This window comes from Elephantulus edwardii, unplaced genomic scaffold (genome assembly GCF_000299155.1).
Source record: "Elephantulus edwardii isolate Elephantulus edwardi_28Jun2011 unplaced genomic scaffold, EleEdw1.0 scaffold00030, whole genome shotgun sequence".
Taxonomy (NCBI): domain Eukaryota; kingdom Metazoa; phylum Chordata; class Mammalia; order Macroscelidea; family Macroscelididae; genus Elephantulus; species Elephantulus edwardii.
Window position 1 is genome coordinate 1,150,154 of NW_006399780.1, and position 21,217 is coordinate 1,171,370.

The 21,217-nt window shown below is 36.1% G+C and overlaps 1 protein-coding gene across 5 annotated transcripts in view; it reads left to right on the forward strand.

The window, feature by feature from the left end:
* Positions 1-21,217, forward strand: part of ARHGEF7 (Rho guanine nucleotide exchange factor (GEF) 7) — a 277,811-nt gene that overhangs the window by 220,004 nt on the left and 36,590 nt on the right. For all 5 annotated transcript variants that reach the window (XM_006883801.1, XM_006883799.1, XM_006883798.1 and 2 more), the window contains 7 exons: positions 6,839-6,977; positions 8,345-8,404; positions 9,283-9,429; positions 11,595-11,681; positions 15,237-15,315; positions 15,516-15,655; positions 18,332-18,556. In XM_006883801.1, coding sequence (XP_006883863.1) covers positions 6,839-6,977; positions 8,345-8,404; positions 9,283-9,429; positions 11,595-11,681; positions 15,237-15,315; positions 15,516-15,655; positions 18,332-18,556 — 877 coding nt within the window. The remainder of the gene's footprint in view (positions 1-6,838; positions 6,978-8,344; positions 8,405-9,282; positions 9,430-11,594; positions 11,682-15,236; positions 15,316-15,515; positions 15,656-18,331; positions 18,557-21,217) is intronic.

Here is a 21,217-nt window from a genome sequence, read left to right on the forward strand (position 1 = left end):
GTTTGAAAGTGGGTGGACTTAGCTCAAACTCTGAACAACAGTTCTGGAGCAAGTTGCTTTTGAATTCAGCTTTAGGATTCTAAGCTATCAAAAGAGAAAAGTCCAGGAGGGAGCCAGCAAGCAACTCAGATGTTAGGCAGAATGAGATGCTTGTGTGCTCTGCTCAGACCTCACAGCAGTGAGAGTTCCCATTCTGTCTACTACAAGTCAGATCCCACTTCAGAAGCGTAAGTTGGTGAATTGAGACTGGGGAGCCATTTGACAAATAGTTCCTTTTAACTACTTTTTAATATTTAGATTCTTATAGCCCTTTGCTGCTTCACTACATTTATTATTTACAGTCTTAAAACTGTCCAGTTATAGATAATTTAGTCTTTTTTTCCCTTGACTTTAGTAAGGATTAATTTTGTTATAGTGTTTTTAAGAAAAGTCTTATTTACCATCTTGCTTAAATTCTGAGTATGAGTATTACCTAATATATTGTAGAATCACTAATTCTCTATATATATAACTGATAAGGTACTTTTGCATTATCCTATGTTGATCGACAGTGCATATGCATGGCTAGTTGAGTGAATGAGTTTCATAATACAGTCTGTAAAAAAGTGAGTGGTTTTCTTTTTCTCCCCTAAAAGTTTGGTTGTTACATTTTGCTTGGTTAAATGAGAGTTCTTTTTATGTGTGTTCTTTTGTTACTTTTTGCAGCCTACATTGTCATTTTAGTTTTAGTACATGCAGAGAACCTATGTAACTGTTGCTAGGATCAGTAAAAATGAAATAAGCCGAAAGAACTATTGTTTTTGTCAAAATAGCTATAATCAGCGGTTTTATTTAGGCCTTGTTGTTGTTGTTATGTGCCATTAGTCGCTTGCGACTCATAGCAGAATGAATGTCATCTATAAAGATTTCTAAAATTCTGATTGATTTCTTAACTATTTACATGTTCTCTGTTACAAAAATGTGAAAACATTATTGGATGTTAATTTTGCTTGCAAACTTTTAATTTTTAAACATCAGACTTCCAAGGGGAAGATGGATAAAGTATGGGAAAAACTGTGAAGTACCTGCAGTTAAACTGAATAGATTTTAGTTTGGTTTTCATCTTGGTACGAAAGGCCCTGTTTTTGTTGTTGTTGTATACCAGTGAGTCAGAACCAACCCTGGCTGACCTTCAATTAGATTTTCAGTGGCAGTTAGTCAAAGGGGAGATTGCCTATCCTTCTCCCCATTAAGATGGATTCAAACTGTATGCTTTTAGGATTGCAGCACAGCTTTTTACCACGAGGCTGCCAGCCCTCCCTAAGAAAGGCCCTATAGGGGCCTTTAAAGGAGTTAAACTATACTTTTGATATCATTATGTTTTATATTTATAGAAATTTGCCTGTTAAAAATTTTTAACATTTAGAGACATGGTGAAGAAGTATATAATTTCTGTTTCTTAATTCAGCATTTCACTCTGCTCATGAGTCATATTGTAAGTCCTGGTCACCTTGATGGCACCTAACAACAACATGATTAGGGTTTGATAACTTGACTATTTAGTACTTAAGGAGAGCGACGTTTTAGGAATAAAAATTTGTGGACGTATTGTGACATTCCTGGTAAACAATTTATCCAGAGTAAAGGTTGTTAAGAATTTTAAAGACAAAGCTTTTCAATTATGGTCCAAGTGAGTCCAGATTCAGACATTTTTGTGTCCAGATGTTCACCAGGGAATCCAGTATGTTGTTGGGAGGTCTTTGAAGGATGCAACATTGGCCTCACATGGAATCTGAACCATCAATGATGCTTTCTGAGAGTTTTTTGAAGGTTAATTGTAAGTGTGAAATGTTAGATGAATTAATTGATAAGTAAGGAGTGGATGTATGTTATATATTCTTAAAAACAGTGGACCTTGCTTAATGAGATTGTCTGAGGTTTTATACAAACACATTTAGATAGAAATAGTCTTCTGCAGAAGTTTTATGCATTTAAGAAATCGAAGGCTAATTATATAGGGCTCATAAATTTGTTTTCAGCCTGATATTTAAAAACATCAGTTTCTCTTAGTCCTAAGTTTCTTATCCATGTCATTGAACTTGATTTTTCATAGCTGTTCTCCTTACTCTTCTGTTGCTTCTGTGAGCATTATGGCTGTTGAATTCCAGCTATCAAGGCAAATAAAGTTTGTATGTTAATAAAGGGCTTCTTAATATATAAACTCAACCACAAGCCTCCTGCCATGGAGTTGATTCCAGCTCCTACCCATCTTCCATCAGGTTTCTGAGAGTAGACCAATTTAAGTATATAATTGATGTTGTTTGCTAGCAAGTTGGAACCAATTCATATCTTTATGAGAGTAGACCAGTTTAAGTATATAATTGATGTTGTTTGCTAGCTAATTGGAACCAACCCATATCTGACCCTCTTGCATGTTTTCAGAAACAGTCACACAGGAGATTGCCCATCTTTCTCCCACAGAACATCTGATGGACTCAGACTGAATACATTTAGGCTTGCAGTACAGTTTCTTACCAGTTGGCCACCAAGGCTCTGTATGTTGATAGTAACTGAGTTGAAGTGTAGTAGAGATTATTTTTTGTGACAGAGCAATGGTAAAATAGTAAACATTTGTTTTTAAAAATGATTTAATTACTGGATATGTGAATTTGTTTCTGCTTTCAGACTCTAAGGCTTAAATTAAAATGTAAATGTTTTTGAAGTACTAAGTATTAGTGATTTTATTGGACTACATCTTGTAATCTTCATAGTCAGGAACTATTCATTAAATGTAATCGTTAGAATACAGTAGACATCCAGTTGCACATTTATTGAACCAGTAGGTATATGGATGTGGAAGCAGGAGTGGCATCCACTACCTAAAAAAATGCCTCTGGAAACTGTATGAACTTTGATAGGTGTCCATAGTTCTAGAAAGGCTTCAGTCCTTTTGTTCATACATAGTGTCACTCTTAGCCATGCTCAACCTCAATGGCAATTAACAACAGGTATATAGAACAGTGTCTTGCTGAGGTTTATTATATCTTTAAAGTGTCATTTACTTAAGCGACACCATTAGAATTCTTAGCATTTTTATGGTTCCCAAATTTGAGATTGATCTGGTTCAAAGATTGAAATCATACATTTGGACACATCTGGATATAATTGATGTATTGAAGTACCTATTTCTTTAATGAAATTGCATAGGGGAAAATATTTTCTGTCATATATAATTAATACTCTTGAAAGTGTATGAGAACAGTAACATGAGTCTTTTCTCCTTATATGGTATTTTTTAATAAAATTTTTCTTGTGATTTTAAAACATGGATTTCCATTTATTCATTGTTGCGCATTCTCCTCCCTACCTGCCTAGAGTTTGCTTTTCTCTTAAAAAAATCATTCATTGTTGCAAAAATCATTCACTGTTGGACAGTTTCTCCCTCTCTTTTTGCCCCCAGTCCACTTGGCTAGGCACTTCTTATTATGGACTGTTGTCATGCAAAAAATACCTAATCATATATTTCTTTTAAGCAGTTCTTTTCCTCATATGTTCCAATGTAGTTTTATTATTTATTTCCTCTTTTCTTAGTTTCACTTCAACCCCCATGTCAGTCTTGTTTTATAACAGTAACATTATGCAGTATTTGTCCTCTTGTGATTGAAATATTTCACTTAGCATAATGTCCTTCAAGATCACCCATTTTTTATAAAATTTTTAGCTCCTTGTTTTTCAGTGCTGTGTAATATTCCGTTGTGTAAGTATACCACAGCTTCTCTATCCATTCATTTGTTGATGGGCACTTGGATTGTCTTAATCTCTTAGCTGTTGTGAATAATGCAGCAGTAAATGTAGATGTGCATCTGTCTGCTTGGGTGGCAGTTCTGGTTTCTTTAGGATATATTCCCAGTAGTGGAATTGCTGGGTCAAATGATATTTCTATTTCCAACTTTTTGAGAAAGTGTCATACTGCCTGCCATAGTGGTTGCACCGTTTTACACTCCCATCAACAGTGAATAAGGGTGCCAGTTGCTCCACAAACTCACCAACATTTGTTGTTTGCTGCTCTGTTAAACTTTGCTAGTTTTGCTGGGATGAGATGACATCTCATAGGTTTTTTTGTTTGTTTGGTTTTAATTAAATTTTATTAATTTTAATGAACATTTACAGAGATTTTGAGTTTCCATTCATTCATTGTTGCACTATTTTCTCTACCCTCCCCCCCAGTTCGTTCCTCTTGTTTTCCCCCCCTTGAAAGTCTGTTTTAATTGTCCAGTTACCACAGTGCTTGTCAAAGCCATTTCTGATTAATCTCCTTTGTCAGTGTATCCTTTGCCATTCTGTATCACTCCTCCCTGAGAGAGACTTAACCCCGATTCATAAGAAAAAGGGGATGGCATATTCTCTTAACTACTTCCTGCTGAAAAGGGACGCTGTAGGTTTCAGGGTGAAGATCTTCTCTCACTACTCTAAAGGGCCCCTTTGGCAATAGGAAGCACGTGGACAATTGTGGAAATTGATTTGGAATGTAGATGCACTGTTATCAATTGTGCTTAGCCGTACATGTTCATATCCTTGAAGATGTATCATGGAAGTGCTGCAGCCTGTTGTTGTTGTTGTTGTTATGTGCCGTCGAGTCGCTTGCGACTCATAGCGACCCTATGTACAACAGCCCTAAACTCTGCTCTGTCCTGTGCCAATTGCACTGTCTCTGACACTCCCATCCCAATTATCCCAGTCACTAAATCAATCCACCTCATAGAGGGCCTTCCTTTCCTGCGCTGTCCCTCCACCTCCCAAGCATGATATCCCTCTCCAGGGACCGGTCCCTCCTCACAACATGTCCAAAGTATGTTAGAGGGAGCTTCCGAATCTTTGCCTCCAAGGAGCCACCCGGTTTAACCCTTTCCAGGACAAATCTGTTTGTTTTCCTAGCAGTCCATGGTATTCTCAATACTCTTCTCCAGCACCACAGCTCAAAGGCATCAATTCTCCTTCTATCCTCCTTGGTCATTGTCCAAGTCTCTGATGCATAACAAGTGATTGCGAAGACCATAGGCTGTATCAGACGCACCTTAGTCTCCAGAGAGACACCATTGCTCTTCAGTACTTTGGAGAGGTCCCTAACAGCAGACTTTCCCATGGCAATGCGCCTTTGAATTTCCTGGCTGCTGGTGCCAAGACTGTTGACTACAGAGCCAAGCAAACTAAAGCTTTGTACAATCTCAATCTCTTCACCATCCATCCTGATGCTGCCATTTGGTCCAGTGGTGAGAATCTTTGTCTTCTTGACATTGAGCCTCAATCCATATTGTAGGCTGCAGTCCATGACACTCTGCAGCAGGCGCTTCAGGTCCTCTTCAGTTTCAACAAGCAGGGTTGTGTCATCCACATAATGCAGGTTGTTGATAAATCGTCCACCAATCTTGACCCCACATTTCTCCTCATATAGCCCAGCCTCCCGGATAATCTGTTCTGCATATAGGTTGAAAAGGTATGGAGATAGGATGCATCCCTGGCGTATGCCCTTCTCAATTTTGAACCATGCAGTGTTCCCCTGCTCTGTTCTGACGACTGCCTCCTGGTCCAAGTATAAGTTTCGCATTAGAATGATCAAGTGCTCTGGGATTCCCATTCTTCTCAGAGTCAGCCACAGTTTGTTATGATCTACACAGTCAAATGCCTTTGCATAGTCAATGAAACACAGATAGACATTCCTCTGGTATTCCCTGCTTTCATCTAAGATCCATCTAACATCAGCTACAATATCTCTAATACCACGACCCCTTTTAAACCCAGCCTGGACTTCTGGTAGTTCTCTGTTGATTTGCTGTTCCAGTCATTTTTGCATAATCTTCAGTAAAATCTTGCTTGCATGTGAAATCAGTGAGATTGTTCTGTAGTTTCCACATTCTGTTGGGTCACCTTTCTTTGGAATAGGAACAAATATCGATCTCTTCCAATCAGTTGGCCAAGTGGTCGTTCTCCAGATTTCTTGGCACAACTTGGTGAGCACGTCCAGGGCAGCATCTGTTAACTGAAATATGTCAATTGGTATACCATCTATTCCTGGAGCCTAGAAGACACAAATTTAACTAACAAGTTAAAAGTACATGAGTCAAAAATTAAAAAGCAATAATATTCCAAGTAGATGTTCTAACAGTGGCACAAATCATGTTACAGAAGGAAGGTAGTTCTTAAAATAAATGGCCTATTGACTAGTACTTTGTCTATTATAGTATAAAGGTTAGGAACCACAATATGTAGATGCTCAACTGTATCATTAATTGTTCTTAAGTTCTGGAGCCAATTCCATCTACCACTGGGTTGTTTTACAGCTTGGAAGTCCACATGCAAGGCAGAGGTAAAGTAAGGAACTGCTTATGAGGTTTTTTGATGAGCATCTCTCTTAGAGCTTGAACATTTCTTCATGTGTTTGTTCGCCATCTCAGTGTCTTCTTTGGTGAAGTATCTGTTCATATCTTGGAAAACTTACAACCAGGAGAAAATAAAATAGATGAAGGAGATAACTTCTAAGAATCAAATCCCTATGTACAATCAAAAAACTTGAACAGGATTAAAAGGAAAGTCACACTGGGAAAATATTTGATAATAACATGTCTGATAAGGGACTTATATGTAAAATTTATAGAATACCCCAGCACCTCACAAGATAAAAGTAAACAATCCAATCGCAAAATGAGCCTTGTTTGGTATTTATTAAAATAATTATTCCTTTCAAAATATTAAACGGTGTATTATATTCTCGTTTCCTAAGTCATCCTCACTGCTGATGGAAATAGCCTAACTGTAACAATGGTCATCTTTTTCTTGTTTTTCCCTATTGTTTTGTCAATAGTGAGGAATTGGGCGAATTTATGGAGTTGAAAGGTGCCAACAGCCCTGGAATTCTTGTGTTAACTACTGGCCTCAGCAAACCATTTATGCGCCTAGATAAATACCCCACATTACTCAAGGAACTTGAAAGACATATGGAGGTATTAATTTTTTTACATTTCTGTCTTTTAGAATCCATTAGTTAACGAATTAGTGGTATTGTCACCAGATTTACTATATGAGAAATTATTAATAATAATTTCTTTTAGAAGCTAGGACAACAATTAGTTTACCAAAAGTTTTTCATTTAATAGCTTTTCTCAATGATTTTATTAAATATTTCTTTATCCTTACCCAGCTCAGTAGTACAGCAGTTAAAGACATTTGCATTTTCATCTACTCCTTTGTCCACTGCTTCCAATGGAGAAATTGTCAAATGCTGTAGAATCATAAATTTTAAAACACTGTTGTGATAGTTTTATATGAATGGTTGAATGAGATACAAGTTTGCCTTATAAACTTTCATTCAAATTACAATTTTTCAAAGAGGAAAAAATCTCCATTGTGGTGTTATATTAGGAACTTTCGGTTTAAGACCTTAAGTTATAATGTAACAACCTGTAAAGGGAATTATCTTCATTTTAACTAGCACACTGTGAACTCAAGATCCTCTCTTAGCTAGAGGTCAGTAAACATTTTTGTGCAGAAGTTTTTATTAGTTTTGTTGAGTTGCCATAATGACGTACCACAAATTGTATATGGATTTTAAAAACAGATTCATTCTCACATTTCTGGAGGCTGAGAGTATAGATTCAGGGTATACTCAAGCTCACATTTTCTCTGCTGTAGAAGATTTTCCCTTGTCTAAGATTCTGGTTATCTCAGAACTTGTGGTCCTTGACTTGTAAATGCATCTTCACATGACCATCTTCGCTCTGTGTTTTTTACACTTTGTAACTCAGAGTGAATGCCTTGCTCCAGTATATCCTCTTGTAAACTGATAACATCTTCTAAGACTTTATTTCCAACAAGATCATGTTCACAGATACTAGATATGAGGACCTAAACAAATCTTTTTGGGGAATGCTATTAAAATCCATAACTGGATACTTAATCTTTTTAATGTCTAGTCTTTTTCACACTTACTCAGCTCAAAAGTTACAGTCCAAAAATCTGTTGACATGATGTTGTCAATTCGGTTTTTAGAGCCTCTAATAAAAGACGCTGTAGACAATATGTAAACAAATGGTGTTGCAGTTAAACTTATGTATAAAATCCACAGTTTGTTTTACTGACCTCTACTATTGAGTTTTCTGTTACAAATTATTTTCATTTAAGTGCATTATATTTATTAAGCCTGAGATTGTTGGCTTTTTGATGATTCCCTTAAAGAATAAGAAATAATATTTCTGTCCAGTGCTGGGGTGGGGGGTAGGAATGGCAGATTAAGAACTGAAAGTTTCAAGGTTTTCTTTTTAAGAAAAACATTTCATTATGAAAACTAATTGTGTGCTGCTTTTATTCAAAGGATTACCATCCAGATCGACAAGATATTCAAAAATCCATGACTGCCTTCAAAAACCTTTCAGTAAGCAACTTACTTTTCCTTCCTCAATTACTATAACAACAAAGGAATGTAGAATATCTTTATTGACTGAAAAGTTAGATGAAGAAAAAATTATTTGTATTATATAATTCATGGTTTTTTGCAAATGAAGCCGTAATAGTGGATAAATGCATCACTAGAAAATTCTTATGATTGCACACCAGAAAAATCAAAAGATAATATCATTTTTAAAAATTATAAGTATGGCACAAAATAATTCATGTTTTAGTTAACTAAAGGACTTAAAATATGTTTTAATCTTCATCTACTATGTCTTTTTAGTAATACAGCTTGAACCCTAAGAGTAGGGGCTCTGATGTGTCTCTTGTCACGGTATTTTACCAACTGTGCTTTTGAAATACATGTTTTGTTTGTAGCACAAGTTATGATTACTCCTTTTCCCCTTTCTTCTCAGTCTTCTGAGTAATAAAAGCAGAAAGGTTTTTTTGGTTTGATTTTCTTTCCTCCCTTTGTCGAGTCTGCATTTCTTCCTAAAAGTAACAAAATCTCTTGTCAAGTAACATGATCTCAGTAAGTCATTGGCTGACTTGCTGCTTATGTTCCAGTTGTTTATTTTGCTTCTCCTGATTAGAATTATATTTGTGAATTAAGAAGTTTGATAGATTATTTTAAGAACAATAAATGTTCTACTCTACCACACAGACAGTCATTACAACACACACAGTCACCTCAGGTCAGAATCAATTCAGCAGCAATTACTTTGGATTGTCTTGTTTATGTTATCCATCTAAAATATACTTGCTATTAAGTGAGGTAAAAAAACAAAAGAAGAACTGTGACCAAAACCTTAGATTCTGGACATTTCTGTCTCTCTTACCAGTTTGTTCTCTGTTTTCCAGGCCCAGTGTCAAGAAGTACGTAAGAGGAAGGAGCTTGAGTTACAGATTCTGACAGAAGCTATCCGAAGCTGGGAGGGAGATGACATTAAAACTCTGGGCAATGTCATATACATGTCACAAGTCATGATTCAATGTGCGGGAAGTGAGGTAATGTAGATGAAAAATATGTCCTGAATGTGGTTTTTGTCATCTCTGTGGAATGATTAAATGTATACAGTGGTGGAAGGAACACATTAAGGGACCACCACCAGAGAGACATGTAGACAGTTACAATCTCACAGTCTTATAAAATTTAAAAGAATGTCAAGCAGTGACAGGTAAAATGTAATAGAAATTTTATGACTTATTGTCTACGTTTATCCTTGATATATATAAAAGAAACTTCACTTAAAACCCACTGTCATCAGGTCTGTTCTGACTCAAAGTGGTGGTGGTGGTATGTTGTCGCTGTTGAGTCAACTGTGACTCATAGGGACTCTGAACTGTAGCTCTGAACCCATCCCTATCCTGAGCCAGTCTCACTGTCTCTGACACACCTGCCTGCATTGCCACAGTCACTATTATCAGTCCATCTCCTCCAGGGTCTTTTCTCCTGCCAGAGTGACCCTACATCGACTTTCCAAGTACAGGAGACCTCTCTTCTTTCTCCAAAGTAATTTGTGGATTTAACCTGCTAAGACAGTGCAGCTTTTTGTTTGTGGTTTGTTTTTTGTGAAGTGGTTTAGTGTTTATTTGAAGCATGCTAAAGAACTCTTTAGATATTACTGTTTCTGTGACTCCTTTTAGATTGTTGGAAGTTGTTTTTTTCCCCTTTAGTTATAATTACTTGGCTTTTGTTATATAATTGAAGGAGACTGTTTTTTGTTTTCTTGGGTTTTTTGTGTTGTTGTTTTTTTTTTTCCTCAGTTTAATGTAATTTTTTGGTTTTGTTTTTGTTTTGTTTTTTTTTTACAGAGGTTTTGGATTTCCATTCATTCATTGCCGCAGTTTTCTCCCTGCCCACCCCTCCCCACCAGTTTGCTTCCCCCTCCAAAGAGAGAGAGAAAAAAAAATTCCTTCATTAGTATACAATTCCCACATCCCTTCCCCCCCCCCCCCACCCCGAGTACACTTCTCTATGCAACCTTAATTCTGGATTCCTGTGCTAACCATAATACTCAATCATACATCACTTCTAATCTGTTCTTTCCCTCATCTGTTTCAATACAATATACATAATTTATCCAGTTTTTTCTGTCATACCCCCACCCTGATGTCAGACCCATTCTACAACAGTGGCATCATGCAGTATTTGTCCCTTTGTGACTGAGATATTTCACTCAGCATAATGTCCTCCAGGGTCACCCACTTTGAATAATATTACATGAGTTCCTTGTTTTTCAATGCTGCGTAGTATTCCATTGTGTGGATATACCACAGCTTCTCTATCCATTCTTTTTTTGATGGGCCCTTAGGCTGCTTCCAACTCTTTGCTATTGTAAACAAAGCTGCAATAAACGTGGGTGTGCATATATCTGCTTGGATGGCAGACATGGTCTCTCTTGGGTATATTCCCAGTAATGGGATTGCTGGGTCAAATGGTATCTCTATTTGCAATTTTTTGAGAAAGTGCCACACCGCCTTCCACAATGGTTGCACCATCTTACATTCCCACCAACAGTGAATAAGACTGTTTCAATTTATAAGTAATACTTTTAAGTTTTAAGTGACTTATATAAGCTTATGGAGGACAGCTTTGATTGGCCATACCTTTAAAGTTTTATAGAAGTAACAGAAATAATAATACCAAAGCTTAAAATTTTAGTCTTAACTTTAGTTTATATTATCTGCTTGGTCTTTTTACCTCTCCCTAAAGTATTATAGGTTCTTTTCCTCTCAACCATGTAAAGAAAATTTTGATTAAAAAAAAATCAAATCAGTTAATGACAGACCTGAGCTTGTTATGCAGATATTTTTTAAAAGCATACATAACTTTAACATAACAAAACTAACATAAATTAGTTGTGAGGCTACTTGCTAGTCTGAGATCTTTTAATAACTTTGTTTCCTTTATTACGTTTTTATTTTGAAGACTTTATTAAATCCTTTTGTCATACGTTAAAGCACATCTCAATAACGTTAATACTTAGTATAAAATTTATTATAATTTTGTTTCTTTTTTATCTAGCTCATAAAATCTAGAAGAAGTAAACCTAAACAGGAAGTACAATGTTTGATAGGGCATGTATAAAGGAACTGTTCGTGCTCACATCTATCTTATTGTGCTGGGTTTTTTTTAAATTATGTGAATTTCTTTGTTTATTTTACATTAGGAAAAGAATGAAAGATACCTTCTACTCTTCCCAAATATTTTGCTAATGTTGTCTGCCAGTCCTAGGATGAGTGGTTTTATCTATCAGGTAAAGCACGTTTTTAAATGATATTTTATTGTTTGAGTGACCATTTAGCATAATAAGAAAAACTCATGCACTACTTTTCTTTGGGAAAATATGAATGATCTTTTAATAAGAATGCAAGGTGATATTTCTTCTGATTTTGAACTTTGTAGTGTTGTGGAATGATTTCCTTCTCTATGGCTAATAAATGTTCTCATGGTTTCATTGCCTTTTCTCTGTGAAGTTGTTATGTAGCTTTGAGTCACCTATGAAACATAGCTACCCTATGCACAATAGCTCTGAACCCTGTCCTGAGCTAGTCTCACTGACTATAATATATCTAACCCATTACCCCAGTTACTGTGTCAGTCCATCTCCTCTAGTGTTTTCTGTCTTGTGCTATCCCTCCACAAGCTTTCTTTTTCTGTGAAGGTAATAGTACTATCTCTATAAATTTTCTTAAAAACTAATTAGTGCTGAGGTTGGTTCAGGATATGGCATTGTTCGTAGGATCACTATGGGTCTTGGTCAACTCTAGGGCATATAACGACAACAACAATCACCAGATGATTTAAGTCAGATGCATTGTTCTCTTTGATTTGCATTTCTCTGTAACATGATTATTTATATATTGTCCTCAGAAAGCTCAAGTGAATACCAACTCAAAAAAGAAACATATTTTGATTTTACCACCCCAAAAAGCTTTGGCTAATGCCCAAAAAGGAATTGTCATTACAGATTTATTCTAGTACAAGCATTTCAAAAGTCTGTAATGTAGATGTAGATGGATATATTCTGAAAAATAATGACTTAATTTCTAAGGCTGCTACTACCAAAGCAATGTTGTCCATGGGAGCTGCTGGCTGCTCCCCTGTTAAAGAAGCCTGATAAACCTAAATCTGAGCTCTTTCCAGTCAGCATCATTGGACTTCATAATGTTTTCCATCTTTTAAATTTTTCTTTCATTTTGAGGAGCTCTACTGTCGTAATCCGTAAGTAGATGTCCTGCTCACCCAAGGACAGTATCTCTGACAATTCAAATGTACTGAGGAAAACAGATGGTTAATCTCCTCCTATACAATTTAAAGCCTCAGAAACCCAGTGTAGGGTCAACTATGAGTTGATTCCAAGAGCAATGACTGACATTATACTTTTTATTGCGATTTGGAAAAGTTTATAGAGTGTGTTGGTTTTGCATCTAACAGTTTGTGCACATTTTAACTCTTGACATTGATTGTAATCACTTCACTGTAAACAGCATTCTTCCCCCTTCTCTTTGTTTACCTCTTGGTCTTGGTATTTTATAGTCTAAAAAATCTCCCTGTGTTAGATGTTAAATTTACCATAGCTGTGACTGAGTGGGTTAGCTAAACACGAGATCCTGCTTGCTGTTTAACTTTTAACAGATTTATAATTTACAGTAGGCTTACTTTCATACAATGCTAGTTGGGCTTACAGTATTTGGCTTGAGTGTTGTTATTGACATGCTATTGAAAATCTCATTCCAATGATAGGATCCCACATTTTCATTCTTTCTGCACAATGTTCTTAGAAATTTCTTCTCTGTTAGTGCTGTTTTACCTTTTCAATCTGTATGCGGAACAGATCATTCAGGAGGCTGGACTTTAAGAGGAGGAAAGTGGCATCAGAATTGGAAGAAGACTCATCAACAACCTGTGCTATGCAGATGACACAACTTTGTTTACCAAAACTGAGGAGGACTTGAGTCATTTGCTGCAGAAGGTCAGGGACTGCAGTTTTCAATGCAGATTGAAGCTCAGCGTTGAGAAAACAAAGATTCTCACCACTGGGACAATTGGCAGCATCATGATAGATGGAGAAGAATGATAGAGATTCTTAACAATTTCAACTTACTTGGTTCCACAGTCAACACACTTGGCACTTGAAGACAAGAAATAAGAAAACAAATATCATTGAAAAAAGGGGCTGTCAGTGACCTCTGCAGAATGCTGAAGAGCAAGGATGTCATTCTGGAGACTAAGGTATGCCTGATCCAGGCCATGATCTTCACAGTAACTTGCTATACATCAGAGAGCTGGACAATGAGTAAAGATGACAGAAGAAGAATCGATGCAGAATCGATGCCTTTGAGTTGTGGTGCTGAGTGTTAAATATACTATGGACTGCCAAGAGAACAAATAAGTCTGTTCTGGAGAGGGTAGAACCAAGTTGCTTCTTGAAGGCAAGGATTTTGTACTCTGTCTCATATACTTTGGGTATGTTGCCTCGAGGGACTGGTCCTTGGAGCAGGACATCATGCTTGGAAGGGTGGAGGCACGACGCAGGAGAGGGAGACCCTGGATGAGATGGATTGATACAGTGACTGGAACAGTGGGGGCACGTGTGTGTCAAAAGCAGTAATATCTCGGTTTAGGATAGGACAGGGTTTCAAGATATTGTACAAAGGGTCCATAGGAGTTGCAGGTGACAGCATATAACAACAACAACAAGTGCTAGGGCAAGATTTTTCATTATTGGCACTATTGTTAATTTGGGCTGGACAATTCTTTGTTTAGGGAGGGAATATGAGGTTGTCTGCGGCATTGTAGGACATTTAGCAGTATTTATAAACTGTACACAGTCAATGTCAGGAGTGTCTCTGTGAAATTTTTGCAGAAAGTTCCCTGATGGGGGGCAGAATTCTTTCCTTGATCCCACTGAAAAGTACTTTTAGAGCTTCTGATGGAAACATTCTCATTAGCTGAATAATTTTTCCATAGGCAACTTTGTTCAGAAAACATACAGTTTTATAAATAGTTGTTTGCTCACAATATATCATAGTTTTGCTTGTGGATCTGGGCTATGTTATTTTATTTTTAAAATATTTCTTTGTTACTAGTTATTTTATTGTGTGCTTATTCTAGTAATCTTTGTATTGTATTTCCTCTTCCAGTTGCCACATTTCTTCTTTTTTCAGAGAGAACTTAGATGCCAGCCTCCTCTTTTTTTAACATTGTGCACAACATGTAGCATAACTATATATTTTCTGTATACTGTATATTTAAATTACAAATATAACTATTTTTCCTACAAGGTTTTTTTGCCCACCTTTACTTTAGCCTTCAAATTTGGACCTTCTTCTGTATATCTTTATGAGACAGATAAATGCTTCCTTTCTGTATATAAAGCAAATAATTTTAAATGGCTGTTCTAAAGTGTACAACACTGAATGAGTATAAACATTTTAAAAACCAAGCAAACAAAACAAAATTAGCAGTTCTGGATACTAAGGGGGTTTTGTTACTTATTTTTTGAACTATAATGTGTAATATTTTTGTGTCCCGGTGTATATGCTTGGAGTAATTTATCAGATGAAGTTTAGTTTTATTCTTGTTTAATGATCTTCTCAATCTTTTCTTTTATTAAAGTTTTATGACTTCTTAGTTGGGATGGAAGGTTTTTACATGATGCATGCATGTGGTACAAAAAGAGCTTTTGTTTTTGGTTTCTAAATATAGTTCTTCTTTCATTTCTGTATCATTTAATATTTAATAGTGATATGTTCTTTAGTAGAAAAACACTAATTGCTTTTCTTTTGTTGGGGGGGCTCTTTTTTAGGGAAAGCTACCAACAACAGGAATGACAATCACAAAGCTTGATGACAGTGAAAATCATAAAAATTCATTTGAAATATCAGGTGATAGGCACAAACTTTTGTGAATACTATTTTTTGATGAGAGCTACACTATTAATTTGTTTGCATATTCTTGCTTAAATAATTGAGAGGGCTGATGTTTAAGCATTATTGAGTTATATTCTGGGTTTATGTATGTCCCAGCTTGTGTGTACATTTTTGCCAGTTGGTCTGTCTCAATCTGTTTTTGTTATCTCTTCTAGGGAACATGATTGAGCGGATATTAGTATCATGCAACAACCAGCAGGATTTACACGAATGGGTGGATCACCTACAGAAACAAACTAAAGTCACGTCTATCGGAAATCCCACAATTAAGCCTCATTCTGTGCCATCTCATACAGTAAGGACTCGTGCTACACTTTTCTGACTCCAAACAGTATCAGTCTTTGGTTGAGCTCTCAGGAAATGATCATATACTTAATAACAACTGATATCTAGATCCATAATATAGTATATTTGCTTCATAGGTCTCTGCAGATAGTTGTTTCTTATCCATCTGTTGGTTTCATACGAATCATTATCATGAAGCATCCTGAAGCTGTGAACTCATACTCTATTTGATAAAGATGAGACCATAGACTGTGTCTCTTAGGATCTTAAAGAGTAACATAGGAGAGTTTTCTATTAATCCCCACAAGCCACTGGCTACTGCTTATTTTTCCAATAATTTTAACTTTATTTACTACATTTAATAAAATATAACTGATTGTGGTGGTTTTCAAAAAAAAGAGAAAGGACAGATTCTTGTTGAAGACTATAAAATATAATTCTTAGTTTTTATTTTAAGAAAGTCTTATTTTTACTTAGAAGAGCTTAGTAGTTCTGTTCATTTTTCATGTGCTTAAAACTCTGCCAACCAATACCAAGGTTTCAGTGTATAAAACTTTTTTTACTGGCTTTTCATAATTAAAATAATCAGTACAAAATTATTTTAATATTCATCATTAAATATTAACATTTAAAACTGGATGCACCTTTTAAAAATGAATAATTATAAAACATTTGTTTATAGAAATTTTTCTTCAGTCTGTATAAGATTATTATGAGCTTTATTAAGGCTTTTTCTCCCATTTAAGTTTATTTCCCCATTCATTCTTCAAATTAAGTTTTAAATCAAGATACCTTAGTGTGGAGAGAAATTGCTTAGAGTGTCATTGTACCCTCCATATTCCAGCAGTCCATTTGCTTTAGCTAACATTTTCAGTGGCTGTGCCATTTGTAACCTTGCCATCCTCTAAAAAAGACATTGCTTTATGCTTATAGAGAAAAATGGCAGTCTCTTTTTTATTCATACTCTCAAAAACAAGCTAAAACTAAACTTTATTAAATTTTTTATCAAATAAAATTTTACTGGGTGCTTGAACCTAGGCATCACTCTTTCTTTTTGTTATTACTCACTGGCAAGGAAGGTGTCTTCTAAAAGCCTAGTTATTAAGTCCTATGTACAAGACTGTTCCTCAGAAAATGAACTTTTGAAATGTTCTCTGTTCTTTCTAGGAAATTCTTTTTTGAGAGGAATATGCATTCTCCCTGTCATCTGACTATATCCAACATGAATAGTGGTCTAATTTTAACATAAAATAATAGCAAATTTTGCTTTTTCAAGTTAGGAAAAATAGAATCAAACACTACTTTGACATTGTTGTCACAAGGAATCTCTTGCAAAATTTTCTGTGAGTTTTTAACATTTAACAACTCAAAGATTTTAATATAGTTATATTTACACATTATTAATCTCACACTCTCAGTCACCATTCTTCCACCAAGGACTGGCGTGTGATGTTTTTACAGCTTTTATAGAAAGTTAAGTGCACATGTTCTTGGCTGTCATGACTTTGGCTTCTTAACATGCTTTTTAGATGTTAATTTTTTAGAACAGTGACCTCACTTTAGTGATCCATTTAGCTCATGAGCCTGTTACATATACTTCATTGTCATTGGCTGATTTTAGGTCATTGGTCAATATTGAGTGTTACTTCTTTTATTTCACATTTTCTTTATTAACTGTTAGTATAATGGATCTTTAAAAAACAAACAAACAAACATCATTTTTATCAAAATGGATTACATTTTCTAAGTAAAGAAGATCTTTATCCCAGAGATTGGCAATTTTTTTCTTGCAGAGAGGCAGATAATAAATATTTTCAGTTTTATAGTCCATAAAGTCTCTGTTGTCAGCTGTTACAACAGCAGCTGTTGTAGTATGAAAGCACCATAGACAATAATAAAAGAATGTTCATAGTTGTGTGCCAGTAATTTTTTAAAAAAATATATATATGCAAAAGCAGTGGGCAGACCCTAGTTTTGCTGACCTTATATCACCAAAGAAACCCTCGTGGTGTAGTTTGTCACGTGTAGACCGCTAACCAAAAGGTCAACAGTTGGAATCTTTCAGTCACCCTAGTAGAAATGTGAACCATTTCTAGAGAGAAGAGAGGGTCATTTTCTCTTATAAAGATTTACAGCCTTAGAAACCCAGTGGAAGGTCTCTGTGAGTTGGACCTGACTTGATAGTGGTGGGTTTGGGTTCTGAGTCTCTCACCAGCTAGTAAACACTCTCTAACTTGAGGTGAGGATGTCCTGGCTTCCCCCCCCCCCCCCCCGCCCAGTACAAAGGATATCTGTTCTTTTCATTTTCATGATAAATGAAACAACCTGTTTCCCCAAAAAACATTATTCTCATTGCAAATGAAGTGAAATTTTCAGGACTGATTTCAGTACTGTTCATTACTGATAGGTGCATGATTTTATGAAGAAAGTAGCATTAGAAACCTTTTGTCTTAGCACGGATATGTCACAAGCTGACTGAAGTATTTGACACAAGAAAACTAGCTTTTAAAAATTGAGGATTTAAAAAAATACTATATTGGAATTATTTTATTTAGAATGGGTTTTTTTTTTATGGTGTTTGTTTTTAAAGTTCTTAAATTTATTTGATCAGGCTTTCTTTTACTGCAAATGCACCAGAAATTTACATTTATTTGTTCTCTTTTCTCAAAATCTGTGCACTTGGCAGCTACCTTCCCACCCAATCACACCATCCAGCAAACATTCAGACAGCAAACCAGTGCCACTGACTCCTGCATACCACACGCTCCCACACCCTTCACATCATGGGACTCCACATACTACCATTAATTGGGGTCCTTTGGAGCCTCCTAAAACTCCCAAACCATGGAGCCTGAGCTGCCTGCGACCTGCACCTCCTCTACGTCCTTCAGCTGCTCTATGTTACAAAGAGGTGAGGTCCTTTGACCATTCTAGTAGCTACTGTAAAAAGTACGATATAACAGAAGTAAAGTTATATTCTGAGTGTATTAAAGTGATCATTTTGTACTTCATCCCATTTTATTTCAATGTATTTAGAAATATTGGCAATGCAGTATTTTTCTCTGTCGCACAAAAAAAAGCAGATTGTCGTCTTCATCACTGAAGAAAGGTCTGCCTTCATTCACTGTCATCACCTTATGCTGCTTTAAGGACCAAAGAGGCCCACATTAGACCTGTTAGGGAAAGGTTTGTGTAGCACTGGCTCTTTTCCTCTGCAGTTTCACAATGAGACGTTTTCTATATAGTTAAGTTTTGTGCTCATGTCACTTCCGGCTCTTCCTTAATTTTTCAGACTTAAGGCACAAGGAGCAAAAAAAAATTTTACATGAGTTGTCTCTTGGTGAGCCTCAGATTATTTTTAATTTCCAATTATTGAAAACTATCACTTTATTTCTGTATACTGTTCTGTTACCCATTAAGTCCCTTTCTTTAAGTGCTCTACATTTTGTCACTAGGTAGCTATTTGACAAGAAGAGAACATATAGGGGAAAAAAGAAAGAAAAATAATTAAGACACCTGTCTGCTTTGAAGGGAGCTCTGGTGGCTTACTGGTAAGAAGCTGTGCTGTAATCCCAAAGGCACGGGGTTTGAATACACCAGTTACTCTGCAGGAGAAGGATGGGCATTCTCTTCTTGTGCGATATACTTCCTCTAAAAACCCACTGAAGGGTCAGCAGTGGGTTAGTTCCGACTCTATGGCACACAACAATAATAATCTGCTTTGATGTGTAAGGTATAAAATACATTTTTTTAAATCTATTTATTTGTTTGTTTGTTTATTTTAGTGTGTGTGTGTGTGTGTGTGTGTGTGTGTGTGTGTGTGTCTGTGTACCGTCAGATCAGATCTGACTAGTACAGGAGGAGATTGTCCCTCCTTTCCTGGCAGAGCATCTGGTGGATTCGAACCATGCGCCTCTGGGATTGCAGTGCAGCTTCTTGCCACTAGGCCACCAGAACTCCCCTTATAAAATACAACATTAATTTTAACCCTGTTCATTTCTGTCCATAAATATGGACTAATAGTTTCATATGCTTTTACCTAAGCCACTCATGTTTATTGAATAGATTAAATAGAAATTTTGACACCCGATACAAAGTTTTAATGTCCAGTTTGAAACTACTTTTTCAAAGAAAACCCAAGTAGCCCCTCTATATTTGCCTTGTTATTGTTAGATGTCATTGAGTCATAAACCGTAGTGACCCTCAGAACAACAGATATGAAATCTGTCCTGTGACCCTAATTATCTAAAGACATATAAGAGTGCCAGTAGGAAACGTGCTGTAGTAAATCTAACATTTTTGCATCTTTTTGTTTCTAATGAATTTGTTATGACATGTCTCTTGGTAATAGTCAGATATTCATTTAAAGAATTTCTTTTTTTTTATTATTATTTCTTCTTTTTGTATCGTCAAACTGGATCTGACTGGTACAGGAGGAGATTGTCCCTCCTTCTCCAGCAGAGCATCTGGTGGATTTGAACCAGAGCTCGCCCATTTAAAGAATTTCTTAATCATGGGCATTTAGTTTCAAAATACTGATTTTTAAAAATCATATAGTTAGTGCTACAGTATAAAGACAAAGTAAGATAAGGCGGTCAAGAATTGTTTTAATTACTAGAACAGAAAACTGAGATAATCCTGTTGTTGTTATGTGCCATCGTGTCACTTGCGACTCATAGCACAAGAGCCCTAAATGCTGTTTTATTCTGTGCCAACCTCGCCGTCTCAAACACACTCATTCCCACCACTCCACTCACAGAATCGATCCATCTCATCAAGGGTCTTCCTCTCCTCACCATCCTTCCACTCTCCCAAGCATGATGTCCCATGCCCAAAGTGTGTCAGACGAAGCTTCAGAATCCTTGACTCCAAGGAACATTCCAGCTTCACCTTCTCCAGAACAAACCTGTTTGTTCTCCTAGCAGTCCATGGTATATTCAAAACTCTTCTCCAGCACCACAGCTCAAAGGCATCAATCCTCTTTCTATCATCCCTATTCACTGTCCAACTCTCTGATGCATAGCACGTAATTGCGAAGACCATAGCCTGGATCAGGCGCACCTTAGTTAAGGAAATAAGGTTGAAATGAGTTTAAAAGCAAAGCTAAAAAATATTAGAAAGCAAAAAAGAAAGATATTGTAATAAATATAAGCTTGATTTATATTCAACTGGCTACAGTTGTTTTACTGGGCTTTATGGTGGAGGTATACTTCATGTGCTATAGTTGTTCACTATTAGTATTTCATGACATTTAGTCAGAAATAATCTTCTATAACATAACAAAAGAAAATGGAAATTCACTGAAAGCTAATCTTAAGATACCAAGTATATTTTTATATATTGGCTTTAAAGCCCTGTGAATATGAACTGCCCTTCTAGTCAAACATACAGACATGTATTTATTCATGTTGATAGACTTACCAAAGAATATCACTGTTAGAATTGTTGTTGTTATGTGCCGTCAAGTCGCTTTCGACTCATAGCGACCCTATGTACAACAGCCCTAAACTCCGCTCTGTCCTGTGCCAATCACACTGTCTCTGACACTCCCATCCCAATTATCCCAGTCACT